The sequence below is a fragment of the Taeniopygia guttata genome, chromosome 6 (genome assembly GCF_048771995.1).
Source record: "Taeniopygia guttata chromosome 6, bTaeGut7.mat, whole genome shotgun sequence".
In the NCBI taxonomy this organism is placed as follows: domain Eukaryota; kingdom Metazoa; phylum Chordata; class Aves; order Passeriformes; family Estrildidae; genus Taeniopygia; species Taeniopygia guttata.
In genome coordinates this window covers 21,848,259-21,873,336 of record NC_133031.1, presented here as the reverse complement: position 1 = coordinate 21,873,336, position 25,078 = coordinate 21,848,259, and the positions used below count along the sequence as shown (strand labels likewise).

General features: G+C 38.8%; 1 protein-coding gene across 1 annotated transcript; it reads left to right on the top strand.

The window, feature by feature from the left end:
* Nucleotides 1–3,532: 3,532 nt before the first annotated feature.
* On the top strand, nucleotides 3,533–13,347 carry CCNJ (cyclin J). Its single transcript, XM_002190398.7, has 5 exons — nucleotides 3,533–3,935; nucleotides 5,658–5,868; nucleotides 8,213–8,512; nucleotides 8,601–8,760; nucleotides 10,213–13,347. Exons 1-5 carry the CDS (start codon nucleotides 3,867–3,869, stop codon nucleotides 10,619–10,621), a joined length of 1,149 nt encoding a protein of 382 aa, XP_002190434.4. The 5' UTR covers nucleotides 3,533–3,866; the 3' UTR covers nucleotides 10,622–13,347.
* The last annotated feature ends 11,731 nt before the right edge of the window (nucleotides 13,348–25,078 follow it).

Here is a 25,078-nt window from a genome sequence, read left to right as displayed (position 1 = left end):
AATGACCAAGGAGCATCAAAACAATAGCAAGAAGCAATAAACAAAACGCACAATTAACATAGCAATTGAGCCATTACTTAAATGTTTCCATCAGTGCTATGTCACCCCAGAATTTAGCTTCCATCCTGGGTGCTGGCTGTGTGTTGATGCATCTCATTCTGCCAGTCAAGATAAATCCAAATTTCAGAGATGTATCTTATGGCAAGGGGCACAGAAGTAAAAGTGTCAGTCTTTAGAAACTTGTTCTCTGTGGCTGATGTACCCTTAAAACTAAGAACAGTACACCAGAAACAGATCCTTTTATATTGGGAGGGGTAAACAGGTTCTAATGTGGTTTGGAGGATCAGAGCATTTGCTGTACTTGGCAATTACTTCCAAGTTCTTAATTTGTATTTTAAAAGTCACATTCCTTTTTTCATAGGCCAAGAACCATCAGAAGAAAACTAGGTGAGGAAAAAACAACTTAAATACATGCATCAACTCCTGAGATACAGATCTAACCTCCCAGTAACTACAAAGAGAAGCCAGCTCACCCACCATGTCTGAAACCTGTTAGGACTATAACCTGTGAATTACAGGTCCATAAATTGTAAGACTTCTGCAGCATCCTCTTCAGAAGATTCCACAAAAATGTCACAGGGATTTTAGTCCAGATTTCACAGGTTACATTCTAGCCTATTTTGGATGTAGTTCAGAGTAATAATTTTTCTTGGTGAGTTCCAAGAATAACGGTATTTCTTGCGACTTGGCATCTTTTCAAAGCACAGACAGCAGCTCTTATAGCCAATTTCAGTTCCCCCTTCCCACCCCCGCCCCCTGCCCCCCCAGACACACATATTTGCTTAGGTGATCCAGGGTCATTTACAGAAAGAGGATACCAATTTCAAAATTATTCTGTAACATTTAATTTTGCTGTTTTCTCAGGTTCTATATACAACACATACTTCATGTGTTCAGTTTCTCACTAAGAAAATGTAACTACTGCCACTGAAAGTCATGTTTAATATTCTCTGTTTATTCTACGGACTTGCTGAGCTGGTTTTTGTTCTGTCCTGACTTACATGCATGGGACTAAGGTAGCAGGGGACTACTTAAAAAACTGTACACAGCTTTGACAATTAAAAGTAGATGAAATCTGGACTGGCTAGAAAACCTCCATTGGTTAGTACACTTAGGATTGATTATAAGGCATGTAGAGAAGCTGTATTAACCTATTCTCATCACAGTTGTGCTACTCCCATTCCCATTCAAACCTCAAAAGTGTGATCTTGCAAACTCTGAAAACAATCAGCCTCAGTTCAGCACTCCAAGATTATTCTCAAATCTTCCAGCTGGGGTTAAGGCACAAACTGAGGTCATAGAATGCCAAGTTGGAAGGGGAGCTCCAGCATCATCTTGTCCAAACCTTCCTGGCAAAAGCAAGAAGTCTCAACACCCTATCCCACTGAATCTTAAATGTGTCCAATGTTGGGGAATCCAGCACTTCCCTGAGGAGATTATTCCAACGGCTGATTGTAAACAGCTGATAGGATGTAAGCTTCCTGCAGATAACCAGGCTGTACTTAAGAGCTCTGGCTTTTTCAATAGGATGATTTTCTGAATGTCTCCAAGACTAGAAAAATGCATGCCAGAAGCAATCCTGGCCTTGGGCAGGATGATGAAGCTCTTTCCAAACCTGTTCTCATTGCAAGAAAAGCAGACAGATGTAACTGTTCACAAAATCAACAACTCAATTAACATAGATTGTAATGGGAAAAAGAATCTGACATAGGGAGTTCCACAGCTCACTCCACCTCACCATGGCAAGTAACAACATCATTGTTTTTCTTGATTACGTATAAATTAAATAGTTCTCAGAGTACATAGCTTTATGAGGATGGTGTTTCCTACCCAAGTCAATCAAGCATATCTTAGAAATAAGCCAGCAAACATCAGTATTTTTTCCCCTGCTTAACAGTTCAGCACCAGACCAATCCACAGTCTTTAAAAGCTCTAGGGGGAGGCAGCACTGCTAACAGCAGTAAGAGAAGGACCATCACTTCCCTGTTTGAGCCCATTGTAACAGGTTTTAGCATGTTGGTGTTTATTAGCCTTCTCTTCATGCAGACAACACATTTTTGAAGGCAATAAAGATATTATAAAAGACAGTGTCTCCATTTGGAATCTGTTTTTGAGACTTATCCTTGAAACACACAGTTTGGTATTACCTTTCTTCAAAGATAAACAATTTAAAAACAATATATTTGCAAATATAAAAATTAGCTTGAGCATGAATTTGCCTATAAAATAATGTACAGAAGTGAGACAAAAAGCCATTGGACCAGGAAAATACTAATTTGTCAATAGTCCACAGATCTCAGCCAGTCTAAGTAGATGAAATATTTTTGCAATTATGCACCAAGAAAAAAAAAAACAACAAACTTTTCTTGATTTTTTTACTTCAGAAAACGATGTAGCATTTTATAATGAAATCTGTCATAAATGGAAACTGTCCAAAAATGTGTCCTCAAAAACAAAAGCTTCCACCTATGAGCACACCTCCTCAGATGAAAGAGACTACTAAAGTTTATAGAATTACCCATTAGACACAGGAACAGGCTTTTAGAGTTCCCATTACAGAGTCATTAAACTGGTTATGTCAAAAAGTTGGTTTATATTTTCTTAATTAAAAGGAAAATCATGTCTGAGCAAAAGTAGAAGCAAGAAAAAAAACTCCCTCAACAAAAAAAAATTGCACCCAAAGCATCTCTTCTCCATCACTTTGCACCACCTGTTGTACCAGGTTTTATATTCTCAGTAACTAATTGCTTCATTATTTATAAATTCAAATATGTAAAGGACTGTGAAGCACTAAGTTTTATTCCGTAAGGTGTCCGTAGTGGAGGATTACCGGAGTGGAGCAGAAGCAGCAAGGAAAAGGCTCTGCGAACGGAGCGGGTGCAGAGCACCCCCGGCTAAAGCAGGGCACGAGTGGGAGCTCTCAGTCACCAGCCGCCAGCACACGGAGCGAGCGGCACCGGCTATTGAAAGGGAGGATTATTGCTCCTGCAAACCTTCTCCCGGGATTTAACCAGCGGGAAGCCACATCGATCCAGGGCTGGAGCCTCAAAGCTCGGAGGAGGAGGCGTGTGCGGGACAATGCGCCTGCAGGGCAAGAGCTGAGCGAGGCGCTGCCACCGCCACGCGCATAAACCTCACAGCTGAGCCCAACGGGGAAACAGCCGGGGCACATGAGGGAAAGGGAATAAGAAGAGGGGAAACAATAAAAAAAAAAGTGCGACCCGGAGCTCACGGGGGCCCATTGAGAGCCGTGCTCCAGCCCGGTGAGCGCACCGCCCCGGGCCGCCCGCCCTTCCCCGGGCCCAGAGGCGCCCGCCTCCGGCCCGCCAATGCCGCGCGCTGATTGGCGGCCCGTTCGCGCTGTAAAGCGGCCGGCGATTGGTGGCGGTGGGTGCAGCGCTGTAAGGCGGCCGGCGATTGGCGGGCGGGTGGGCCCGTGCGGGCGCTGCCCGGCTTTGTACACGCGCGGCCCTTTAACAATGGGCGCGGCGCGCGGCGCCGCGTGATGGCGGCGGAGCCCCGGGGCCGCCGCGCCGCGCTCGGGTGTCCCGGGCCGCGCCCCGCCGCCACCTCCGCGACCCCCTCACCCGGCCGTGCCCCGCGGCGGGAGGGGGCGGCTTAACGAGCCGCACTTGTGCCCCGCATGGCGGCCAGCTGGGCTGGGGGGCCGGGGGTGCCCCGCGGCAGCTGATCGCGGTTAACCGGGGGCGAGCCAGAAAGGGGCGAGGGTGGCGCTGCCTGTCCCGCCCTCAGCGAGTGCCGCTTCCTCCCCGGTGCCTGGGCCCGGGCGCCGCGCCGCGCCGCCGATGGAGCTGGAGGCGCAGTGGTGGACAGGACAGCTGGCGGCCGATATCCACCAAGCGCTGCGATACAAGGTAGCCCGGGGGGCGCTGGGCTGCGCTGGGCTGGGGGGGACCCAGCGCCTTTGTGAGGCTCCGGACGGCGGAGCCGCCGCGGGGGCAGCGGGCGGAGAGCGCGCGTGGGGCGGCCTCGCTCTGCCGCCGCGGCTCGGCGGGGTTGGCTTTTGTGAACTCGGAGTCCGCCGTGTCGTCCCTCCGCGGGCCGTCTGTCCGCCTGTCCGCCTGTCCGCGGCCGTGACAGCTGATCGGGATGGCCGGACTGCGCTCCCGCTGCTCTCCGGACAGGGGAAGGGCTCACGGTGCGCCCGCTGCTGCTCTTCCGATGTTTGCAAGGTTTAAACTCGGAAGAAAGCATTGTAGTATTTTTGGAACAAAAAATCCCGACCAACCAAGCAAAAACCCACAGAAAGAAACGCTGGGTGCGTTAATAATAGTAGAGGGTTTAGGCAATTGCTTAGAAGTTGCTTCGACTGTCTCAGAGTTGTCCTTCGGGACTGTTTTCATAAACCACATCTTAAATACCCGGCCTGAAAATCAGTTTGCAGTGACTGAACCTACTAAAAACGTGCTTTTGTTGCCTGATGATCCTCGATGAGCGGATTACTTTTCCCGGAGTCTTGATTGCTTTACTCTTTTCCGGTGATGGAGGGTAATAAGGGAAGGACAGGATCATTTACTTGCTGCCAAAGTTATCTTTACTAAAGCTAAGTTAGTGCTGTGAGAGGTGAATTATAAAGCTTAGTAGGTAGGAAGTTAGTTTGTGGACTTTTGTTTTAACTTACGTTAAAACTTTGAAAAATTGGTGTGACTCCATTCCAACATGATGTCATTAAGTTAAATTAATCAAGATAATTTTCTCTGGAAATGTAATTGTACTCAAAATCCTACTTGAACACAGCGTGTGGGTGCAGATTCTATCTCATAAATTTATTTATAATATCAGAGGACCACACTGCTGTTCTGCTGCATACAAGAAGAGTTAGTGGCTACTCGGCAGTAGAGTGGAGGGATTCTTTTTGTTCTACCAGTCCAAATTTTGTATTCAAAATAGATCATGGCACAGATTTTCTCAAATGTGGTGTTTCTAGGACCTTTGTTTTGTGTGGTACTCCAAATCTGAGACCCTGTGAGCTTAACTAACTGCTTTAGAGCACATTGTAATCAGTGTCAGTGTGACATCAATCAGATCGGGTCAGTGTTTTAACATACACATGAGGTGAATGTTGGTTCAATGCACACCCTGTTCCTCTTCCTAAGGTTCAGCTGGCTGTCAGTGATCTTTTCCTGGAGGCATCAGCAGGAGATTTGGCAGCTCTAGAACACGCAAACACTAAGTACAAAGTCTGGTTGCCCAGATTGAGCTGTAGCAAGAGAGGGGTTGAGTTAAACTATTGAACTTTGCATTGAAGCAGCTGAGGAATACTTGCATGCCCTTTTACAGCCTTTGCAGCAGAGGTAATACAACAGACATGGTAAAAGCTGAAGTCACTCTGGCTGATTGCCCTGATGAAATATGTTAAATTTTGTTAATATTGTGCAGAAACAAAGTATTTTTTAGTTGTTCTGTAATACAACAAATAGATTTTGTTCGCTGTAAAGGGATATTGAAATGATGGGAAGAAGGGAGAAATCCTTTGAAACTTCTGTTATAAATATTAAAATATCAGCTATATTAATCTGATACCACTTCAAACTAAGTTACGGTTTTAATAACATTACCTGCTGCGGTCCATCTAGGAGCTGAAGCTGCCCTCTTACAAAGGCCAGTCTCCCCAGTTACACCTGAGAAGATACTTTGCAGACCTGATTGCCATTGTGAGCAACCGGTTCAGGCTCTGTCCTGCTGCACGCCACCTGGCTGTGTACCTGCTGGACCTCTTCATGGACCGCTATGACATATCCACACAGCAACTGCACGTGGTTGCTCTGTCCTGTTTACTTTTAGCAAGTAAGTATGTGGAACCCAACTTTAACTAGACTACTACTACTAGATTCTACTGCCAAATGCAAGGCATGTCCTGGTGGGATGGAGCAGGTGGGGGAAACAAAGTCGTTATAAATGATGAGCAGTGCATATCAGTTTGGCATAATTGGTAGAGCATTTCTTTAGACGTGTTTTGGTTTCTGTTGGCATCTGATGAAACTGAGGGTGGGAAAAAACAAGCTGTGATTAATAACTAATGTTTATATTTGTAAACAAATTATTCTAATGTGAACTTTAAGACCTGTGTTGTAGGAACAGAAAGACTGTCTTTCTAGGGGTATCTCAAAATACGTATATCCTGTGTTGGAAATGAGAAATTTGCATATCTGTGATAAAGAAAGAAATTAAATAAACCACGTGTAGACTGCACTGCATTCTGTTGATTGTGCTGTGTAGTTCTAGAATACTCCAGGTTTTCTAAATGTAAATGTTATTTAAGCAAGCTATGGCTAACATAAATCCTGTATTGTCACATATAAAATGTAACACAGATAAAAATCCATTGGTGAATACACAATACTCTGAAGACAGAATTAATTGCAAACACTCATTATAAACAGTGCTGCTTATATTGACCTCAGCTAGATTCTTGTGGCATGTACCCATCTTTCACCATGTGGGGACCCTTTTTCAATATCCCTGAAAAAATAAGGGTACCGTTTGCTGGGAAACCTGCTGGCACTTGTTCATAGACAAATAAAGTCAGAGAAACTGGTCCTGGCAGCAGAACTAAGTGTTGGTTCAGTTTCTGCTGATCTGTTTCTCAGAATCTATTCTCATTTTCTCCAGTAAGGGCTCTAGGCCCTCTTTGCTACAAAACTGGAGTGCAGTGGTATTGGATAGATTTTCTTTTCACTGCATCCCATGTCCTCCAATACAGCTATTCAGCAGAGCAGTTAAACCAGAAAAGAGTTATTTCAGATTCTTCTGAGGGTAGACTTTGACTAGGTGCCACCAGCCAGTCAGTAATCTTCTCTTGGCAAGGAGTGTCATGCTGAGTATGAAAACATTGCCTCAGAAACCACTGTAATCCATTTAGGAAAATGGATTGGCTTTGAACTAGTGCTGGATTTTCAAATTAAATTCATGTTCTGAAGAGAATTTGGGTTTTTTTTTGTTTTAAACAAATCTCTGCCATTGTTCATGGCAAGCTGCAAGTAGAGATTTGAAAGCCTGGAGTACTCGCTCTTCTGAGAAGCACTGTATGGGTTGGTTGAGAGAGAAGCAAAATGCTGTTTTAAACTTTTGCCCTGTGTGGCTTAAGCAAGCAGTTTAATCAGTGGTGTAACAAGTTATGACATTGTGATATATCTGATAAGGTTAAAGAAGTAATAAGAGAAATTATGTGACTCCTGAAGTTTTTATTTCTGTAATTACTGAAGTATGGGAAACAAAAACTAACAGACTGGCACTGGTATTGGATTAAGTCCTATATAAGTACCTCCATTGTTGAAAAAAGTTCATATATGTTCCGTCCTGCAAAACTCAAAGAATGTGCATTTACAACCTATCGTGTAGCACTAAATAGAGAGTGTAAGATGGAAAGAATTTGCAATGAAATTGAAATAGCCAACCATGTGGCAAACTGTATAGAAATGTGACACTTGTTTCTCTTATTAATGGGCTTTCTACATACACAGTTTTGCTTTAGGCTAAAAACATACAGGCCTGACAAGTTGAAAGTCTGAGGGAGGTTGCAACAGTGTATGTGGCAGAGGAGGTTTTCAGATGCACGCTGCTGAAATCCACTTGTTTGCCAGATCTCAAGTATAAAACTGCACCTACCATTGCAGGCATTAAACGCAGACAGGTTGGCTGGAGCTCTAGCTATGCTCTAATGAGTTTTAGACACAAAAAGAGTGTGTGGGGGTGGTAGGGTGATTAAAGCCAAATGCTCTTGTGGTGTGTGTGCCAAGTCACATCCAAGTGGTATTTCATTGATGATGGGAAACATTATACAATAATTTGGTGACAAAAACTTGCATATGCAGTGTCAGTGATGTCCTAATATTCTGCTCTTGGCAGCTGGCTTCTGTGTGCCAGCATGGGAAAACCAACAGGAAACATGGCACTGCACAATATCCTACACAGTGTTTGACGTTATCTGCTGAAATTTAGCTCATTTTAGTACATACCCCTTTTTGTCTCTAATGACATAATCCATTTGAGCTTTGAATCTGCAGGAAAGTCTCAAGCTTGTTTGACATAGTAGAATTGAAATATGACCAACAAGATATTAGCTACAATCCATTTTATAGTTCATTTGTGCTGAACCTTTTTTTTCCCTTGTCTTTCTGTTCACCTGAAGGTAAATTTGAAGAAAAGGAAGACAGTGTTCCCAAACTTGAACAGCTGAACAGCCTGGGTTGTATGACTAACATGAATTTGGTACTAACAAAACAGAACTTGCTTCATATGGAGTTGTTGTTGCTAGAAACATTTCAGTGGAATTTGTGCCTCCCTACTGCTGCTCATTTCATCGACTATTATCTTTCTATTGCTGTCCATGAGACTGATCTTCATGATGGCTGGCCAATGGTTTGCTTAGAGAAGACTAAGTTATATATGGCAAAATACGCTGATTACTTTCTGGAAGTATCATTGCAAGGTGAGTTACAGATTTCAAATGACTTCTTGGTTGTCTTGACAGACAATGCCAAACTTAAATGAATTTTTTTCTCATTCCTTCTTTCTAGATCATGAATTTTTAAATTATGCCCCTTCTTTAGTTGCTACTGCATGTGTAGCTTCTTCAAGGATTATCTTGCGTCTCTCACCCACATGGCCTACACGGCTGCATCACCTGACTGCCTACTCCTGGGAGTTCCTGGTGCCATGTATTGAGCGACTCTTAATGTGAGTTAACACCAGTGGCTTTTTAAAGCCCATTTCTGCATCTCTTGTTATGCTTAATTGCTGCCAATAGTGCAATTACATTTCTTTATAAATTTCCATTCCTTTGTTCTAAAAATACTTATGTTTTAGGGAACACATAAGTTTGGTACATATTTTTAGGCAATAACTGTCTTGCTCTTTCCAAAAGAGAAAACTTTATCAGATCTTATCTCTTTCCTGATCTTTCAACAAATAAACTTCTGCCTTGCATTTTCACTGAACATCTGGAATGCTTTGAGCATCTTCAATAGCTTGTTTCCAATCTCTAGTCAGCTCCGAGAGCAAAGAGCTGTTGAAGAGTACTAAAGGCATAGGAGCTTTTATAGAGAAGACTGTATGGCTTGGAAGTTCAAGGCATGCTTCAAAGAGATGATGGGTCAAACCTGCAGATTATTTGAGTGGCCAGTTTGGTGGGAGGAAATGACCAGGAGTTTGTATCTATTTTTGCTGTATCCATTTTTGCATTACAACTGACATGAGTTAAAAATGTCAGTGAATGCCAAGTGAACCTTCCTGGGTAGGCATGTTACACAATCTGCTTTCCCTCTACAGAAATTTGCTCTTACCCAAGTCTAACATAGTTGTGATCAGTAGATGCATAGCTGTATCTGGAAGAACCACGTCAGCCTTAGAAATGTGACATTATCACCCTTGATGGCCTCTGTTGGCTTCACTTATGTGTATAATGAAAGGAGTAGTACCTAAAGCATGCAAGTGCTGTTACAGAAGTGTTCTCAGTATTGCTCTGGAACAGAGGGAGGGCATCAAAGTTAGTAATGAAATGTGTAGGTGGCATCTGCTTAACCTCAGCACAGAATTGAGAAAGAGAGTGTGTCTAGATACATTTCAGACAGTTGTAAATCAAAGGTAATTCAGATGAGCTGTACTGGATAGGCTAGAAAAAAGGTGAGAGGAAGAAAAAAAAAGGTCTCTAGAACAGGATCCAATATGAATATGCATACAACTTTTGAGTACTGTAACAGTAGGTATTGCAAACCTTTGTTGTGTCTTTTCTTTAGAAACCTTATGCTGTGTGTAATTTAAATTAGGTTGAAGCAGCAAGTTCAGGTTCTGGTAATCTGGTAATTTATTGGGCTACTAAAGTACAGTAGCAAACCTTATTGCACTGTAATTCTAGATCCCGCTCTACTACATGTATTGTACTTGGCTTTTATCTGTGTTTATTGCCATACAGTGAAGTGAAATGCTGGAAAGAGGGACTGTACCCTAACCAAATTTTGAAACCATAGGTGATTGTAAAGGGTAGCTAAAACTGTTTTGTTTTTTTTTTTAAAGTTTTGGAAGCTATCAGATACTTGCATAATTTTTTAGAGTGCTCTTAAACATTAACTCAAAGGAATTTAAATGATATTAATATCTATTTTGATGCATTGTCTTTTCAATTTGTTTTAGTGCGCATGATAACGATGTGAAGGAAGCGAACAAGCAGAAAGGACAACAGGCTCAGTCTGCCCAGCATGCTGTGTTTCAGCCCCCAGCTCCAAGTGCCCAGCAGGCCAATGCTCAGCAGCACGTACCACAGTACCTGCAGGCTCATCAGTCTTCCCTGCAGTACCACCACCCAGCATCACAGCAGCAAAGCTGCCAGCAGATATTATCATCCACTCACACAGCCTCTTACCCACTCCAGACTTGCCCTGCTGCCTTACAGACCAGTGCTCAGGCTCGAGGCCACATCCAAGGTGCTGCCATGTCGCTGGCTGTGCCACTGGAAGTGAAGCCATGTATAAGTGTCTCCTACAACCGGACGTACCAAGTGAATGGAAGATACTCCTGTATTACTCCCTGCTTTGAGAGGTGATAAGTACAAAATGGTTTTGTGCTTGTTTGTTTGGGGCAGAGAGTTGCCTGGAAAATGGTTTCATTTTTTTTGTTAAACCTCAAAGTTTGAGGGCAAAAAAATTAAATAAAAAAGGTGTCTTCCCAGGAAAAAAAGCAACTGGATTGGCAACTGGTACCACAGCTCAAATAACAGCCTGCAAAAAGTTAGCACACAGACCATCCTCTGAAAAAGAATCTATATGCATGGGGATAATGCATTCTTACTCTGACTCTCAGAATATTCTGCTTCTGATGTGTGTCTGTGAAATAGTATTCAAAAGAAAAACAACTGTGGACTAACTACAGACTTTTAATGAAGGAGAAATGCAGTATTACTTTGAAGACATTTATGTCATCCCACCGTACAGTATTAACACTATACTTACTGAAACTTAAGAATCCACTGAATGCCAGACCTCTGCAGGTACATGGAAATCACAGGAAGAAACAAATCTCACGTGGCTAACTCCATAATCTTGCCCCTGTTTCACGACTTGTGTTGGTTATTTGCTTTAGGGTAACACATGTGAATTAACTGGTATTTTGGCTAGTTTTTAGGTTTTGTATCTTACAGGACAGACAATATATTTTTGCCTCTTTTATCCTCCCTATCTTTTTTGTGCTTAAAGTAACTCTTTCATACTAACTCAGGGACTTTTCTACTCATTACTCTGTGCTGCTGGTTTGTACACCAATTGGGTATAACTCGGGGAAGGAAGGCAGAGAGGGAAGAGACTAATCGCAAGTGGAGTCAGGGCATCTATGCAGAGTACCAAAGGGATATGTTAGTGTTCACAAAATGTAGATGTGAACTACTACCCAGCAGTGTGATAATTGAAGAAAAGAGAAGGTTTCAACTGAACTTGTACTGTACCAGAACTACTACAGGGCTATGATTTCTCTGTGTACACACACACAAACACATGAATATTATTAACTAACAGAAAGCATCCTCCAGTTGTACTGACAGTATCATCCCTACAGAAAAAGTACACTTAAATGCTGACAGAAATCCAGTTCTGTCATGTTTATAGTGGAGGGAAATTCTCAGGTAATAAAGGGGCAACTTTTTCTTCTACTATTTGGGAGTTCCAGAAGATGTAGAGATTTGCTCTTCCAAGTGGGTGGATCGAAATATTTTGAAGAGTGAACTGCTTCATCACAAGTAAGGTGCTAATAATATAAGTTTATTACACTATCTCCTGTGGAGTGGGTAGTCTGAGGGTTTTCATCCACCTCTTGGATGAAAATTATAGTAGAGTTATTAATGGAGATGGTTTTTGGGGTTGTGTGTTTGTTGGGGTTTTTTTGGGGTTTGTTTGTTTGGGTTTTTTGTTTGTTTGTTTAAATACAAGAAGATATCAGACTTTCTCCAGTGATAGAATATGGGAGGAAGTGGTATGAATGACAAGATTCTTACTACTTTAAAATATCTTTATAGTATATGGGCTTAAGGCTTTTTTTGGTAGTTTCATTTGGTTTTTTACCATCTTCTTCCCTGTCTTAGTGGCAGCACTTAAAATTGTGTACCATCAAATAATACTGAATTATTGTGACTCTTACAGAAACTGTTTTGAAAGCAGGGGCAATTAAATTACATTATCAATATGAATATGAAAGCTTTATCACCATAATGTTCAGAATGGAGGAAAGACAGATGTGTTCATTCTTTCTGGGGCTAAATTATAACATGCTACAAAATACCTATTTATTGTTAAGGAGAAGAAATCCTGTTTCTCTCGTTTTGTCTTTTAAATCCCAATTTTTGTTGTGGGCTTTTGTAGCATAGATATGCAAGTCAAGAAGAATAGGAGGATGAATGGAAAAGACAACCCTCTCCCTTTTATCCTAGAGAGTCAACAATAGGCATAGTGTGGTCAATTCCTTATTAAAATGAAAGTTGGATTGTTTTTTCCCTCTCCTCTCTTCATCTCTTAATGAATATTTCTCTGTGTCTGAGAGTAGTGTTAAGTAGAGACTTTCCACCTCCTAAGATGCCATGCTTTTTACTCAGCACTGTTACCCATTTTAGAGGGAAATGGTTTCATTTTGTTGCAATGCTGTATCCAAGTCCAGGTGTTCTAACTACCTCTGATGCTATGAATGTACAGTCTTATAATAGACCATGACTTGAAATAACAGCAGATGCCTGTAGCAATTTTTTTCTGTAAAATCTTCAAATCAGCTAACTTGTCATCTTTTTTTGTGACACAGCAGTATAGGCTCTTCTTTTTGGGGGGGTATTAGTAAATTTATCCCATAGGCATTTGGTATATAAAAATTTAACTAATACTTAACACTGGAATTATAATGGGTGGGGGGCTTATTCAGTTAGTTAATACCACAGCTTTACATCTAATAGGGTATTTTTATTTGACTATTTTAAGACATTAGGTCAATTGTACAAAGATCCACTACATACTGTTTGTTTTTAATTTATTACTTAGTCTGAGTTTTTTCTGACACTACAGCTGCATCATTACTACAGAGAAAATGTACACTGAACAGTTTCAATCTATATTATTTAAAAGGGCTTTATCAGTGTACATTAAAAATACACTGTTCTTACTATTAGAACCAAAATGTGTTTTTTATGGCATAAATAAGAATGGTGCTTCTAAATGCAAAATGTCCAAAACAATGGAATCTTTGTGAGTGCTATGCATTCAACTTATTTTTTAAAATAAAACTAGTTTTGAGTAAGAAGGCTCCAGTGTGTATTATGCTTTGTATTATGTTTTTTTTTAAATATGTAAACTGTCTTGCTCTGTGTAGCTGGCTGAAGCTGTAAGGACTTCTTTCTCTCCCTCCCCCCTTGTTTTCTGTGACATATCATAAGCTTCAGGAACACTCAGACTTCACAATTGAAAAAAAAAAAAAAAGTAGAAAGGAAGTCATGCAGGAAGGAGCTTTAAAACTAACTGCAGCCACAGCATATGCTAAATATTGTCCACTTCAACAATGAGTCTAGTACACAGCTGTAACAAAGAAATAAAGAACAAAAGAACTCGAGTATTGCAAGAGCCAGTGGGTGGAATTAATTTTGTTCTAATACAAAAAAGCAACCATTAATACTGGCAGTCTCAGATTTCTAATACTAGAAATCATATAGGAGACGTGGGAATAACCTCTTGTCAAGAGCTACAAGCACTTGTGTTATTTTCAATAACCATGAAGGCTCAGTCATGCTGCAGGCACTGTAGAACCACATGATGTATCCTCACAGATATTTTTGATTGTTTTGAACTTCTGATAACTGCTGCTTACTAGAAGTTCTATTTCTTCCTAACACTGTGCACATTTTATATTTGTAGCAAGGCTAGGCTGTGGTTATGGCCCGAGTCACAAAAATTAATAAGCTTGCTTAAAATTTAATTTGTCTGACGTTACTCCATTTAGGAGTAAACCACTGATAGTGAAAACCTTTTTGGAGGACCTAGGGCCAGAGGGAGAGCAAGCTGTACTCCATTCCTGTAAGGAATAAGGGCAATACTTTAATAAAATGATAGCATGCATATTACATGGATGCTTTGATCTGGAAAGTTTGTCCTCACTCTTAAGGCAGCAAAAGTCAAGTCTGTCTAGACTGTGGCCTTGAAATCTCAAGTCTTTATATTCTTTTTTCACTGTTATTACAAAATAGGAACTACCCATGACATTTCTGAATCTCCTAACAACTACAGGGACTGCCAAATACTTTTCAACATTTCAGTAGAAGTCTCAGCTTCAGATTTGAAATTGCAAGTCTGAAGCTATTTTTGTGTTTGTACATAACAAGAAAAGCCTTATCTCTGCTTCCCATGACCCAGGTTCATTATTTACTTTAAATGGGAGGATATTTATGGTCTTGCAGCATTGCAAATTTAGCTTAAATATGAATTTTAAAGTCAACATTTTAGTGATTGACTCATAATCAGAAAAAAACTCTTCCAATGTAATACTGTGGTGAAAATATATATAAGCCAGAAAGTAATGTAGCATATTCCTGCAATAATTTATTAACTCTGAATTCTGAATGTTCACAGGAAAAAAAGTCTTGTGAGTAGATAAGGCCTTATCTGAGTGAGTGCAAGTGCCCAGTTGGTCATCCTGTATTAAAAGGTTGTCAACAGCAATTTTTCAAAACACCAAGTAAAGCAGCAATAACAAAATACACACTGTTATTTTTAGTCTCCATCTCAGTGATATTTTAGAAGTTAGGGCACAAGTACAATTGTGAAGCTTCCATTAGACTGTTTGCTCTTTGCTGGAATTAAATGTAATGTAAGAAATGTCTATAACTTCAATAAACAAGGCATGCATTCTGACAAAAGAAAACATTTGCTACTGAACATTGAAAAGAAAAACCCTCCCTTCAGTTTGACCTACAGATTTATTAATAAGACTCCATGCAGAAGAGGACAGATTGTCAATGTGCCTGTTGTTAAGACAATGTCATGAAAGATTTTGCCAAATGGTGTTCTGCTTTACCCTCTCCAACCACTATTAACTATGTTACTTAGAGAAGAGTTCTCTATTATTTTGTTTTAAGAACACAAAGCTACAGACAGTAGCAAGGCTTTGCTAAGTGCTTCTGTATGCTTGGACAGAGATTTAGCAGGAGGGTGGATGACACTCCAGACAGCAGTGCTGCAGATCTCCAGAAGTGGAGAAAGTCTTCAGAAATACCACAGAGCCTGAATTTCCGGGCCAAGGGCCTGTATCTTGAAGAGCAGTTGTATGCTTCTGTCCTTGCATCCCATCTCAGTGTTCACATCTTAGCTCCTGTTTGCTGTGCTGCGATAAGGACAATGTCCAAGGACTTGGATATTCCATTCCCTTTTAGCTGAGACTATGAATACCTTGAAGACTATCTGCACTGACAGATGAAGGAGTAGATGCGTGGCCACGCATCCAAAAGAATGCTGAATGGCAAATGGGAAAATTGGATAAGACCCTACTGGGCAATGGCTTCTCTAACTAGTAGGAAAGTCCCCTTTAGACTTCTATACCTGAGGTAAGGTTATGTGCTCTAAAGGGATCCTCCCACCACACAGAGGTGGTTATAAGACTCTTCTGGGAATTTCTTGTAAAGTATCCTAAGACTTAAGAGAACTAGTTGCTAAAAAGGTAGCAAGCATGCAGCACTACACCTGCAAGAGACCATCAAGAACTTTTTCTACCTCCTTGATTAACCAGACTGTGACAACACAAATCTAGCTTGCCACTTTCTCCTGGAAAAAGCTGCCTGTTTTGTTTGTTCCATAAGCCATCCCTGTTTATATGTTCCTGTTTATACTTGATGTTAGTACATGCCTTGGTTTTTTTTGGACAGGAAACCATCCTATCTCCACATGCTTAAATTCTCCCCATTCACAATGCAGTCGGTATTCTGGAGAGGATAAAAAAATATCAAACTGCTCATAACAAACTGCTCTTGCAATACAGCCCCATTAAGAGATTCCAAAAGAATTTTTCAAGAGTTAGTACAAATGCAATTTTCCCTCCTATATCAACACAAAATGGATAACAGAAATTATGTATACTTCCATTAGAAAAGTAAAAACGCTATTTAGCTTCCTTACATACTTGCAGTAATATAAAACAGATTTAAGGCAGCACTTTCTTCTGCAACCTTTAGCAAGTTGTCTCTTTCCTTTGGAAAAAAGGTGCAGGACAACTCTGAATAAATCTAAGTCTTTCATATGTTAAAAGAATAATTACAGCAAAAATCACAGCTGTCTCAAATATTACTCTATGTTGAAAAAACAGGATTAAAGACAACTTCTGTAAGTATTTAATTTTACCTCACTTCAATTGCAATGACTGCATTGACAGATTGAAAAAAGTGGTACTGTTTAAAAGAAGATTCTAAGACCAAACTGCAGAGGGATGCAAAATAATAAGATAAAGGAAAAACTGTGTTCTTATTCATCTTGCCATTAAAAAAAAAAAAAAAACAAAACAACCCCCCCCCCCAAAAAAAAAAAAAAAAGGATGATTAAGTAGAACTGAAAGGCTATATATTTAAATCAAAATTAACGAGAACAAATTATCACAGCTTTCAATGAGGGCAAGAGCTTAGCAGGATTTTCAAGAGATTAAGCCCTTACATAGCTAATGAAATCATTCAGGATTTAAGCCAAATACTAATGGAGGTAAGGAAGAAATATCTCTTAATGCAAATTAGTCAGTCGGATCTATGATGGGATTTCTTGCACCTTCCACTCAGTGAATCTGATTAAGTGCAGAAAGCAGAGCACTTTCCTAGACTTGATCCAATTACTTTTCAATACAATTTTGTGGTATAATAGATGTGTACATTCAGTTCAACTGAACACTGCATGTGCTGTATGCTTTCCTAGGCACAGAAATAAAAAAGTGCAAACATTTATTGAATTGAAGACTTAGTTCTAAAACAGACATTCCCAAAAGCAAATATTATTTTAAAAACACCTTTAGGAATTGTAATAAAAATTACATTTTACTGGTTCAGCTTCCACAGTCACTACTAACAAGTTGTCAATTACAGTATTAAATTGTCAGTCAAAGAGTGGGACTTTATGACACTTGTGGATCCCTTCCAACTCAGAATGTTCAGTGAATCTGTGAAATAGCTCATGGCACATTCAGCACTTTTAATACAGTCCATTACTAAAGCTCTTTTTCCTCCTTTGTTAAACCACAAATTATTATTTATTCTATTTGGAAATTGTGTTTTATAATTCTTTTAGAAATACATGTTCTTTGAAGAACTAATTTTTTTTTAGTATCCTATGAACTAGAACAGACAAATTACTTTGATTTGTAACTTTAAAGCCTGACTACAGAGGAAAATTATGTAGGTAAATAATATTATGTGCTCCAAGGCATTAGGGAATAAATGTCTAATTCAAGGTGTATCCAAGTAAAACTTGTGGTACAGTCATATGAAATCGACTACAATTAATGTATTTTTGCTAACATGTCTGTATTATATAAAATCATTTTAATACAGTGTAAAATATGGTGTTTAAGGTATTAAATACATTTGACTCATATCACTTGAAATAAAAGGAAAATTTAATTATTTATATCTTCCTCAAAGGATTCTACTTGCTAAGTTCTGTAAAAGGACACCAACACTTGACAAGAAAAACAGTAGTGGACTTTTCCTGTGACAAATTATCTTGGGAAATCCTCCTCTAGTTTCAGAGAAGTAGAATAGATACCTTGGAATAATGCAGTTAAAAACTGACAATCTAAGGAACCTGTAAAATTAAATGGACTTGGCAGTCTTTTCAACCTACATGATTCTATGGTTCTATTCTATCATGTTAAGACATCTAGTATTCTGCAATTTACTTTCCATAACTCTATTCAAATTGAATATTTAAAAGTTATTTAAAACTTATTTCAATAAAAGGACTCTAAAACAGCCTATTAAACATTTTATTGCTAACAGCCATATTCTAAATACCCTTAATTTAATTTTTTTCTTCCAACTTCCTACTGTGTATATGCTCAAGATAGTCATCAGCTATGAACACAGAGTCTGGAGCTTGAATAGACTAGAATCCAAATATTGTGACTGAACTTTCTATTCTTCTTGAGTTCCTTGTGTTGCTCAGATTAACTTAATTTCAGCTCCTCCTTGGGGCCTCCATGCTCTCCTCACCATGAGGGAAATATGCCAGCACCTTTCATTGTAGTCACAAATCAGACAAAGAAGTGCTTCCTTAACAGGTTTTGGGAAAAGACTTCTTGGAATCATGCTACAAAAGTAGGGAGCTGTCTTCATATCTGTTCCAAGACACACAGAGACAACAAGAGTTCTCACAAATATACTGGAGCTGTTGTTATAATATGTACTACTGGACTCTGTAGAATGTCATCACTCTGAAAACCTTATCACCTTGCTTTATAACAACAAATAAAAAGCTCCTACAGATTTTTGCAAATACCAAAGAAATATTTTATATTTAATTTTGCATGACTTTCAATTGCTCCAGAGGAGCTGAGAACAGAATAACTGATCCAAGCCAGTTCTTTCTCATATGAGTGGCCAACATGTAACCTTAAACACATCCTATCAAAAGCAAAGATGATATAACTGTGAACAAAAAGCTAAAACTATTTGTTGGCAGATTGAACAAGAAACAACAGTGCTGCTGGTATAGGTACCAGAAATGGTTCCTCATATGCTAGCTTGGATCTAGCCAGTTTTCTTAGATCATCCAAGATGGAGCACAGAGTTGATGTAGTCATATCATTTCCAAAGCCCACAGCAGTCAGACATGATTTTCATACATTATTGTACTTTGAAGTAAGCACTGCTGGATCCAAAATGATACAGTGCAAATCAAAGACTCAAGAGTCCTAAGCTCAGAGTTCACCTTTTCAAATTGATACAATAATGACAACTAGCAAAAAAAACCACCCCAAAACACAGAAGAGCAAAATAACTATTCCAAATTGTAGTTGCAGTATCCTAGAGCAATTTCAGTATCAGTTCAAGGGCTCTCAGCTGTGAACACTTTCTCATTTCACCACTCCTCAAACATCCCTTTTCATGGAAAGAGAAGCTGTCTGCTTCACATCAAAGCACCTGGAAAGCTCCCTCTGATGACAGATTTGAACTATCTGGAGAACAGTAATATAGCAGTAGGACAGAACTAGTAATACAGTAGTAACTAAAAACATGGAAACAGAAGTCTTGTAAACGGGTCTGGAGCTCAGCACAGAGAAAGACGAAAACTTTAAAATACTATAAAGGCAGAGATGTCAGGTTCTGGTTACCCAGGTAAAGCTACAATACCAGTGTTTTCCTGCCACCTACTGATACCTTGCAACTCCCTTTTTACCTGGCAGTTTACTCATAAGATGTTCTATAGATGAATAGGTAACTCAGCTGCTTCTGACATCTGCTCATGCAACTATAAACTTCTTTGGAATTACTAGAATCTTAAAATAAGCATGTGATGAATAGCCCTGCATACAGCTGCCACTGACAGCACTCATGTGGACACATCTGTTTACAAGAACGGTATAAAATAATTTTGTAATATCTATAATGATAACAACTGCATAATTAGCCAGGAAGGGATTATTTCAAGGTCATTATTATTATTTCAAGGTCACCATGCTACAAAGGGTTTGAAAATTGGGATAATAGATACCTCAAACTATCAGTCTATTGTTTGTATCCATCATCACAGTTTTTATTCCCATTTATGTTCTCTGCATGATTTGGAAACCCACACCATTTTTTCTGGCCTCATCTGCAACTATCAAGAAAAGCATAAACATTGGCAGGAAACTATAAAAAATCTCCATAAAAATGGACCTCTATGTCAAAAACTAGTAGCTCTCAGAATATACCCATCCTTTGCATGAAAGAGTTTAAAACCCATTAATTTCATAGCTAATCTTGCCATAAAGATAGAGCACTATGAAAGTATTTATTACCGAAAAAATAATCCCTAATTTATTAGTTCAATGAATGGGAAAGCTTCAGAAAGAGTAGCAAGAAACATTTACAAGAAAACTTGCATTCTAGAGACAGAGTGAAGAAAGTCAATTTAACTCCACCAACAGCTTATAGCTCTGCTCAAGAAGATTGTATCTAGTATGGGATCCTGAACCAGCAGATATGGGCACACCACAAAAGAATCCAGGAAGTTGACTCGTGATAAATTTAAACTGGAGTACATGATAGAAATAAAGCATTGTGATATCTAAGTATTAGGACAGCTCTTCTAGGGGTGTGATAGATATTTCCTCATGATATCCAATTTTTGAAACAACTAATTGAAAGAGGAGCTATAAGACTTTTTAATGAAGGAAAAGATAGAAGTTCATATCAGTTGGCTTCTTGAAAAAAAATTTTGAGCATTTCAACAACAAAAGTATTTCACAGGATGTCAGGTTCCTTTTTAAATTTCTAAATGTAGCTGAAGAGTTCACACTTTAGAGAACCCAGAATTTTTCCCAAACCAAAAACATTAGAAAGGAATAATGTCCATACTGCTGTAGTGCCACTGCCTTTGCTGACTCTTGCTCTGCCTCAGAGCTCCATCTCATGATAAATTGTGGCAGCTCAGTGTGAGGGTTCACAAAGTTTCATAGAATATACAGTCCCATCAATCAAGAATGTGAAGTATTGCAGTCTACAAAATTCAGCATGCTAGATGCAGTATCTAATCAAAATGTTTGGTTTCAATTACATTTCAAAGTTTTTACCCAGAGCTTCACTTTGTAAACATTTGAGAGAAAAATTGTGAATTTTGTTCAAAGGACCATAGCATCTGACTATGTATCTAATACCTATACGTAAAATTTTGCAAGCTATAATAAAATTCTTATTGGATTTTTATCATATAATTGGTACTGTTAACTAATACATCTAATATGCTTCTAATTATAGTAAATCCAAATGTGTTGAAAGTATCAATAGATCTAACTTGACATTTAGGTTGATAGTGAACAAAATTCTCTGCTACATAAACATATAAAAGAACAGAAAAGATTGATTCAGAAAATATTTTAAAAAGTCACAGAATAAATGTAACACCACTTATCAAATATAAGTTTAAAACACAGACTGTATCTGAAACACCAAATTCCTGGAATACTGTATGTTGTATCTCCCTATAAACAGAAGTTTTACTACTGCAACAGCTGGAAGCATTTACATTTTTTAATAGCTTCTTCAGTAACAAAGTTAAATTCTTCTTGCAGCTGCTCAAAAGTATTTTGGAATGGTTTGTTCCCTGGATCCTGCATACTGTGAAAGAATGTAAGGGCACAGCTGGAGGGTTTTACAAATTGCCTCAATTTCAAAATAACTTTTTTCTTAATTAACCTTTACAGACATTACACAAACTTCTTCAAGACTTCTGATATGTCTTTCTGACTAGCACCAGTAGCATAAGTATATGCTAGTACATGGCTTATCTGAGCCAAAATTATTTATCAGGTCTAATTGCAATCTCTTTTACTTGAAAACAAGTTCACACTTTTTTTTCTGAAGTGAATTTTTGAAAAGTAGAAAAATATGTGTACTTTTACTTTAAATTGTACATTAATATTTTTCTGCATTACAAAAATTTTTAAAATGTCCTTTTCTAAGAAGCAGTGTTGCAATTAAAGATGTTTCTTACAAAATAATTTCATTTGTTTTTTCTCTTTTCACTGGATTAGCAGATATTACCGATAATAACCTGTTAGTCACGAGATGCATCCGACACAGGGAGCACAAGCAGGTGAGCTGCACAGGACACGCATAAATCCAGCACAGCCCTCACACATCAGAACGGAGGCCTGAGCTCTCCAGGGTTAATCTGAGCTCATGCAATAAACCCACTGTGTTCAGAACATCCCAGAGCTACTGAGTGCTCACAGGACATCTGGGTGTCCTGGAGAGGACAGACCTTTATCCCAGGCACACAAGTGACCTTTCTGCAACTGCAGCAGAAGATACAGCTTCCTCTGTGTGTCAGTTCTGGTATGAGACCTAATCTCAGGCAACAGTCCTGCTTTGGGGTTTTAAATAACTGTGATAACTACTTCAGTTTGTTTCCATGCTTTGCTTTTATCTACTGGACTTTTTAAAAACATACTGAGCCTTAACTTGGTCCCTGTTATTTGCAATCTTGAAGCCAAAGAACGTGCATGAAAAATATTAAGAGTATCTAAAATTACCCTGTCACCTAATACAGTACAGACAATATGTATTTCCTTCTAAAAAAACATGTAAAGAGGGACTATCAAATCTGCTAAACATTACCATAATCAATTCCATCGTATAAGAATACCCTCATACATGAATACTTAGCACATTTGGGATCAAACTCAACTGCTTTAGCCCATTTGATAAATCTGTCTGTGACTGAGCCATCAAATTTCAGTAGCTATTTCTGCATTGATATTTCTTGGCACAATATGATAAAACCATCTATCATTAATTGCAGAACATTTAAAGGAACAAATATTTATGGCAACAGAAATTTCTTATAATGTAGGCAATTTTTAGAACACATTTCAAATTCTGTCAGATTAATCAAGTTATCTGGTTTAACATTTTAACTATTTAAAAAAATCAACTAGGAAGCACTAAGAAACCCTAACCCAAGTCACAAACAGTTCCCACAGATCTGAACATGAAATTCTAACAGATGAGAACGCTGATAAAACTTAAAAATATGCAATCCATTACCACCTGCATCAAGAAGAATTTATCAGCTGTGAAACAGGAGCTACAGGAAAGCACTTCCTCCATCAGGTGCCTGTGATAAAGCATGCATAACTTTGCCTGACATCAGAGCATGTTGTTTCTTCTTCATCTTGAAAGAAAGGTACATCTAAATCAAAATTTGTTGACAGAATAGAAAAAGCCATTCAATAAGACTGTGTGTGTATATATATATATACATATTTTATATATTTGAAAAGTCATCCTCTCTGCCCCTCCAAATAAAGTGAAACTTCCACTTGATTTTAATGGACCATAGAAACTATGTGGTTTTCGAACAAAATTTACATTTTGCTGCCTCACAGCCATAGCAACTCCACCTGCATTCTGACATCTGAATTGCTGATGAGCTTGTATTTCCCTGAAGGAGGATGCTTTCTTGAATTTGCAGTTAATGGAGGAGAAAAAAATTATTTCTCTAAAAACTTCCATAAACATGCTCCACAAACAAATACTTGACAAAACAGTTAGAGGTCAATATTGACAGCCTGTCAGATCAGAGTTCAAAGAGGATTCTTTTTGGTGAGGAAATATCATATTCCTTGCTGTCTCCTTTCAGGATAAGGACATGGTGTTCAGAACTCAGCCCAGACCTCATCTGGTTTTTTTGAGCTGTCACTTACTGTAGATGTAACAGAACTTACCACAGAAAGGGTACAGTCAGGGAACTTGGGCACTTTTAGTACAAAGCATGCTACTTTCACTTCAAATTATTTTACAAATTGTAAAAAAAGTAAACTGGCCCACCTTGACTGGTGTAATTTTAAAACCACCTGAGCACCTCACAACCTTCCCTATGGTTGTTCCAGTAACACTTCATCAGTTAATGAAGTGCCACTCAGCCATTTCAGTACAAAAGAGCAAAAAGATGTACCTACAAAAGCATTAGCTGCTTTTACTCAGGCATTAGTTACTTGACATCTAAATTATTGTCAAAGTGACTATGAAGAACAGTTATACTACCCCCCATTTTTTAAGTAACAATGACTTTTTAATGGCTACAAATGTAAATTTTCATGACTGAGTCGTGAAGAGATCTGCGCCATTATGTATGAGTACCTCCTTCCAGCAGCAGATTTTTCTCAGCAATTATTTTAGATCAATTTCAGATAAGTGGGAAGAAAAGTACTCAAATTTCAGATTATTAAAAATAATGAGCTGTGGATTCCCCGATCCTGGAAGTGTTCAAGACCAGGTTAGATGGAACTCTGAATAACGTGATCTAGTGGAAGGTGTCCCTGTCCATGCAGGGGCTTTGGAACTACATGATCTTTAAGGTCCCTTCAAACCCAAACCATTCTATGACTCTGTGATTGTATGATTCAGACATACTGATTTCACAGAAAGTGCTTCTGTGCGATAACAATTTATCCCATCTGGTGGCAGTTATATTAAGGTCTAATTTCTTTATCCAAATTTTCATATGTTTAATATATGATTGCTAATACTATATATGCCAATTCTTTCTGAACTATTATCTGATACTAACACTAAGATTAGTAGTCTTAAAAACATTTAATTAAATTTATCAACTAGGTTTGTAATTTAAATGATTTTTAAAGTAAGATTTATATCAGCTGAATCATCATATTCTGTCATTCAGTCATTGATACAATCTCTTATGTTTTCAGTTCTTGAGGGTTGGTGTCAACCCTCCTACAAGCAATAGTATTTCTCTGAACCTTATTATATCAGGACCATGCAAAGCAGAGATATTCAAAGTGCAAGTAAATTAGATAACTGTATTTTAGGATTAAGATCAATTTGGTACCCAATTGCTAAGTATCTGATGAATATCTGATATTGATCAGATAGCACTTTAAAAACTAAGGAAGATAGTGATGTGCTGAAGACATGCTTACAATTTTAAAATATTTTTATAAAAGACTTGTAGAATTTCCAGTTTATTTGTGTTCCAGCGTGTGGTTTACAATCCACAGGAACTAAAGAAACAAGAGAGAGATTTAGTCAGAAAACAGAAACAAAGCACCACAAGATGAATGAAGAATGTCTGAGCAGAGGGGAAGAAAGTCAACTGAAAATTGCAGAAGACTGAATTTAGTACCTGGCAGGCAGATGTGCCTAACCTGACCTGGGTAAAAAAGGCACAGTTGCTGTGACAGGCACTGTCATCCTGGACTTGCTCCAAGAGCAGGGGATTGTGAAGAGAGGTTGTTTGTGAACATACACTTGGAGAAACTTAAATGGGGTTACAGGCAGCTCCAG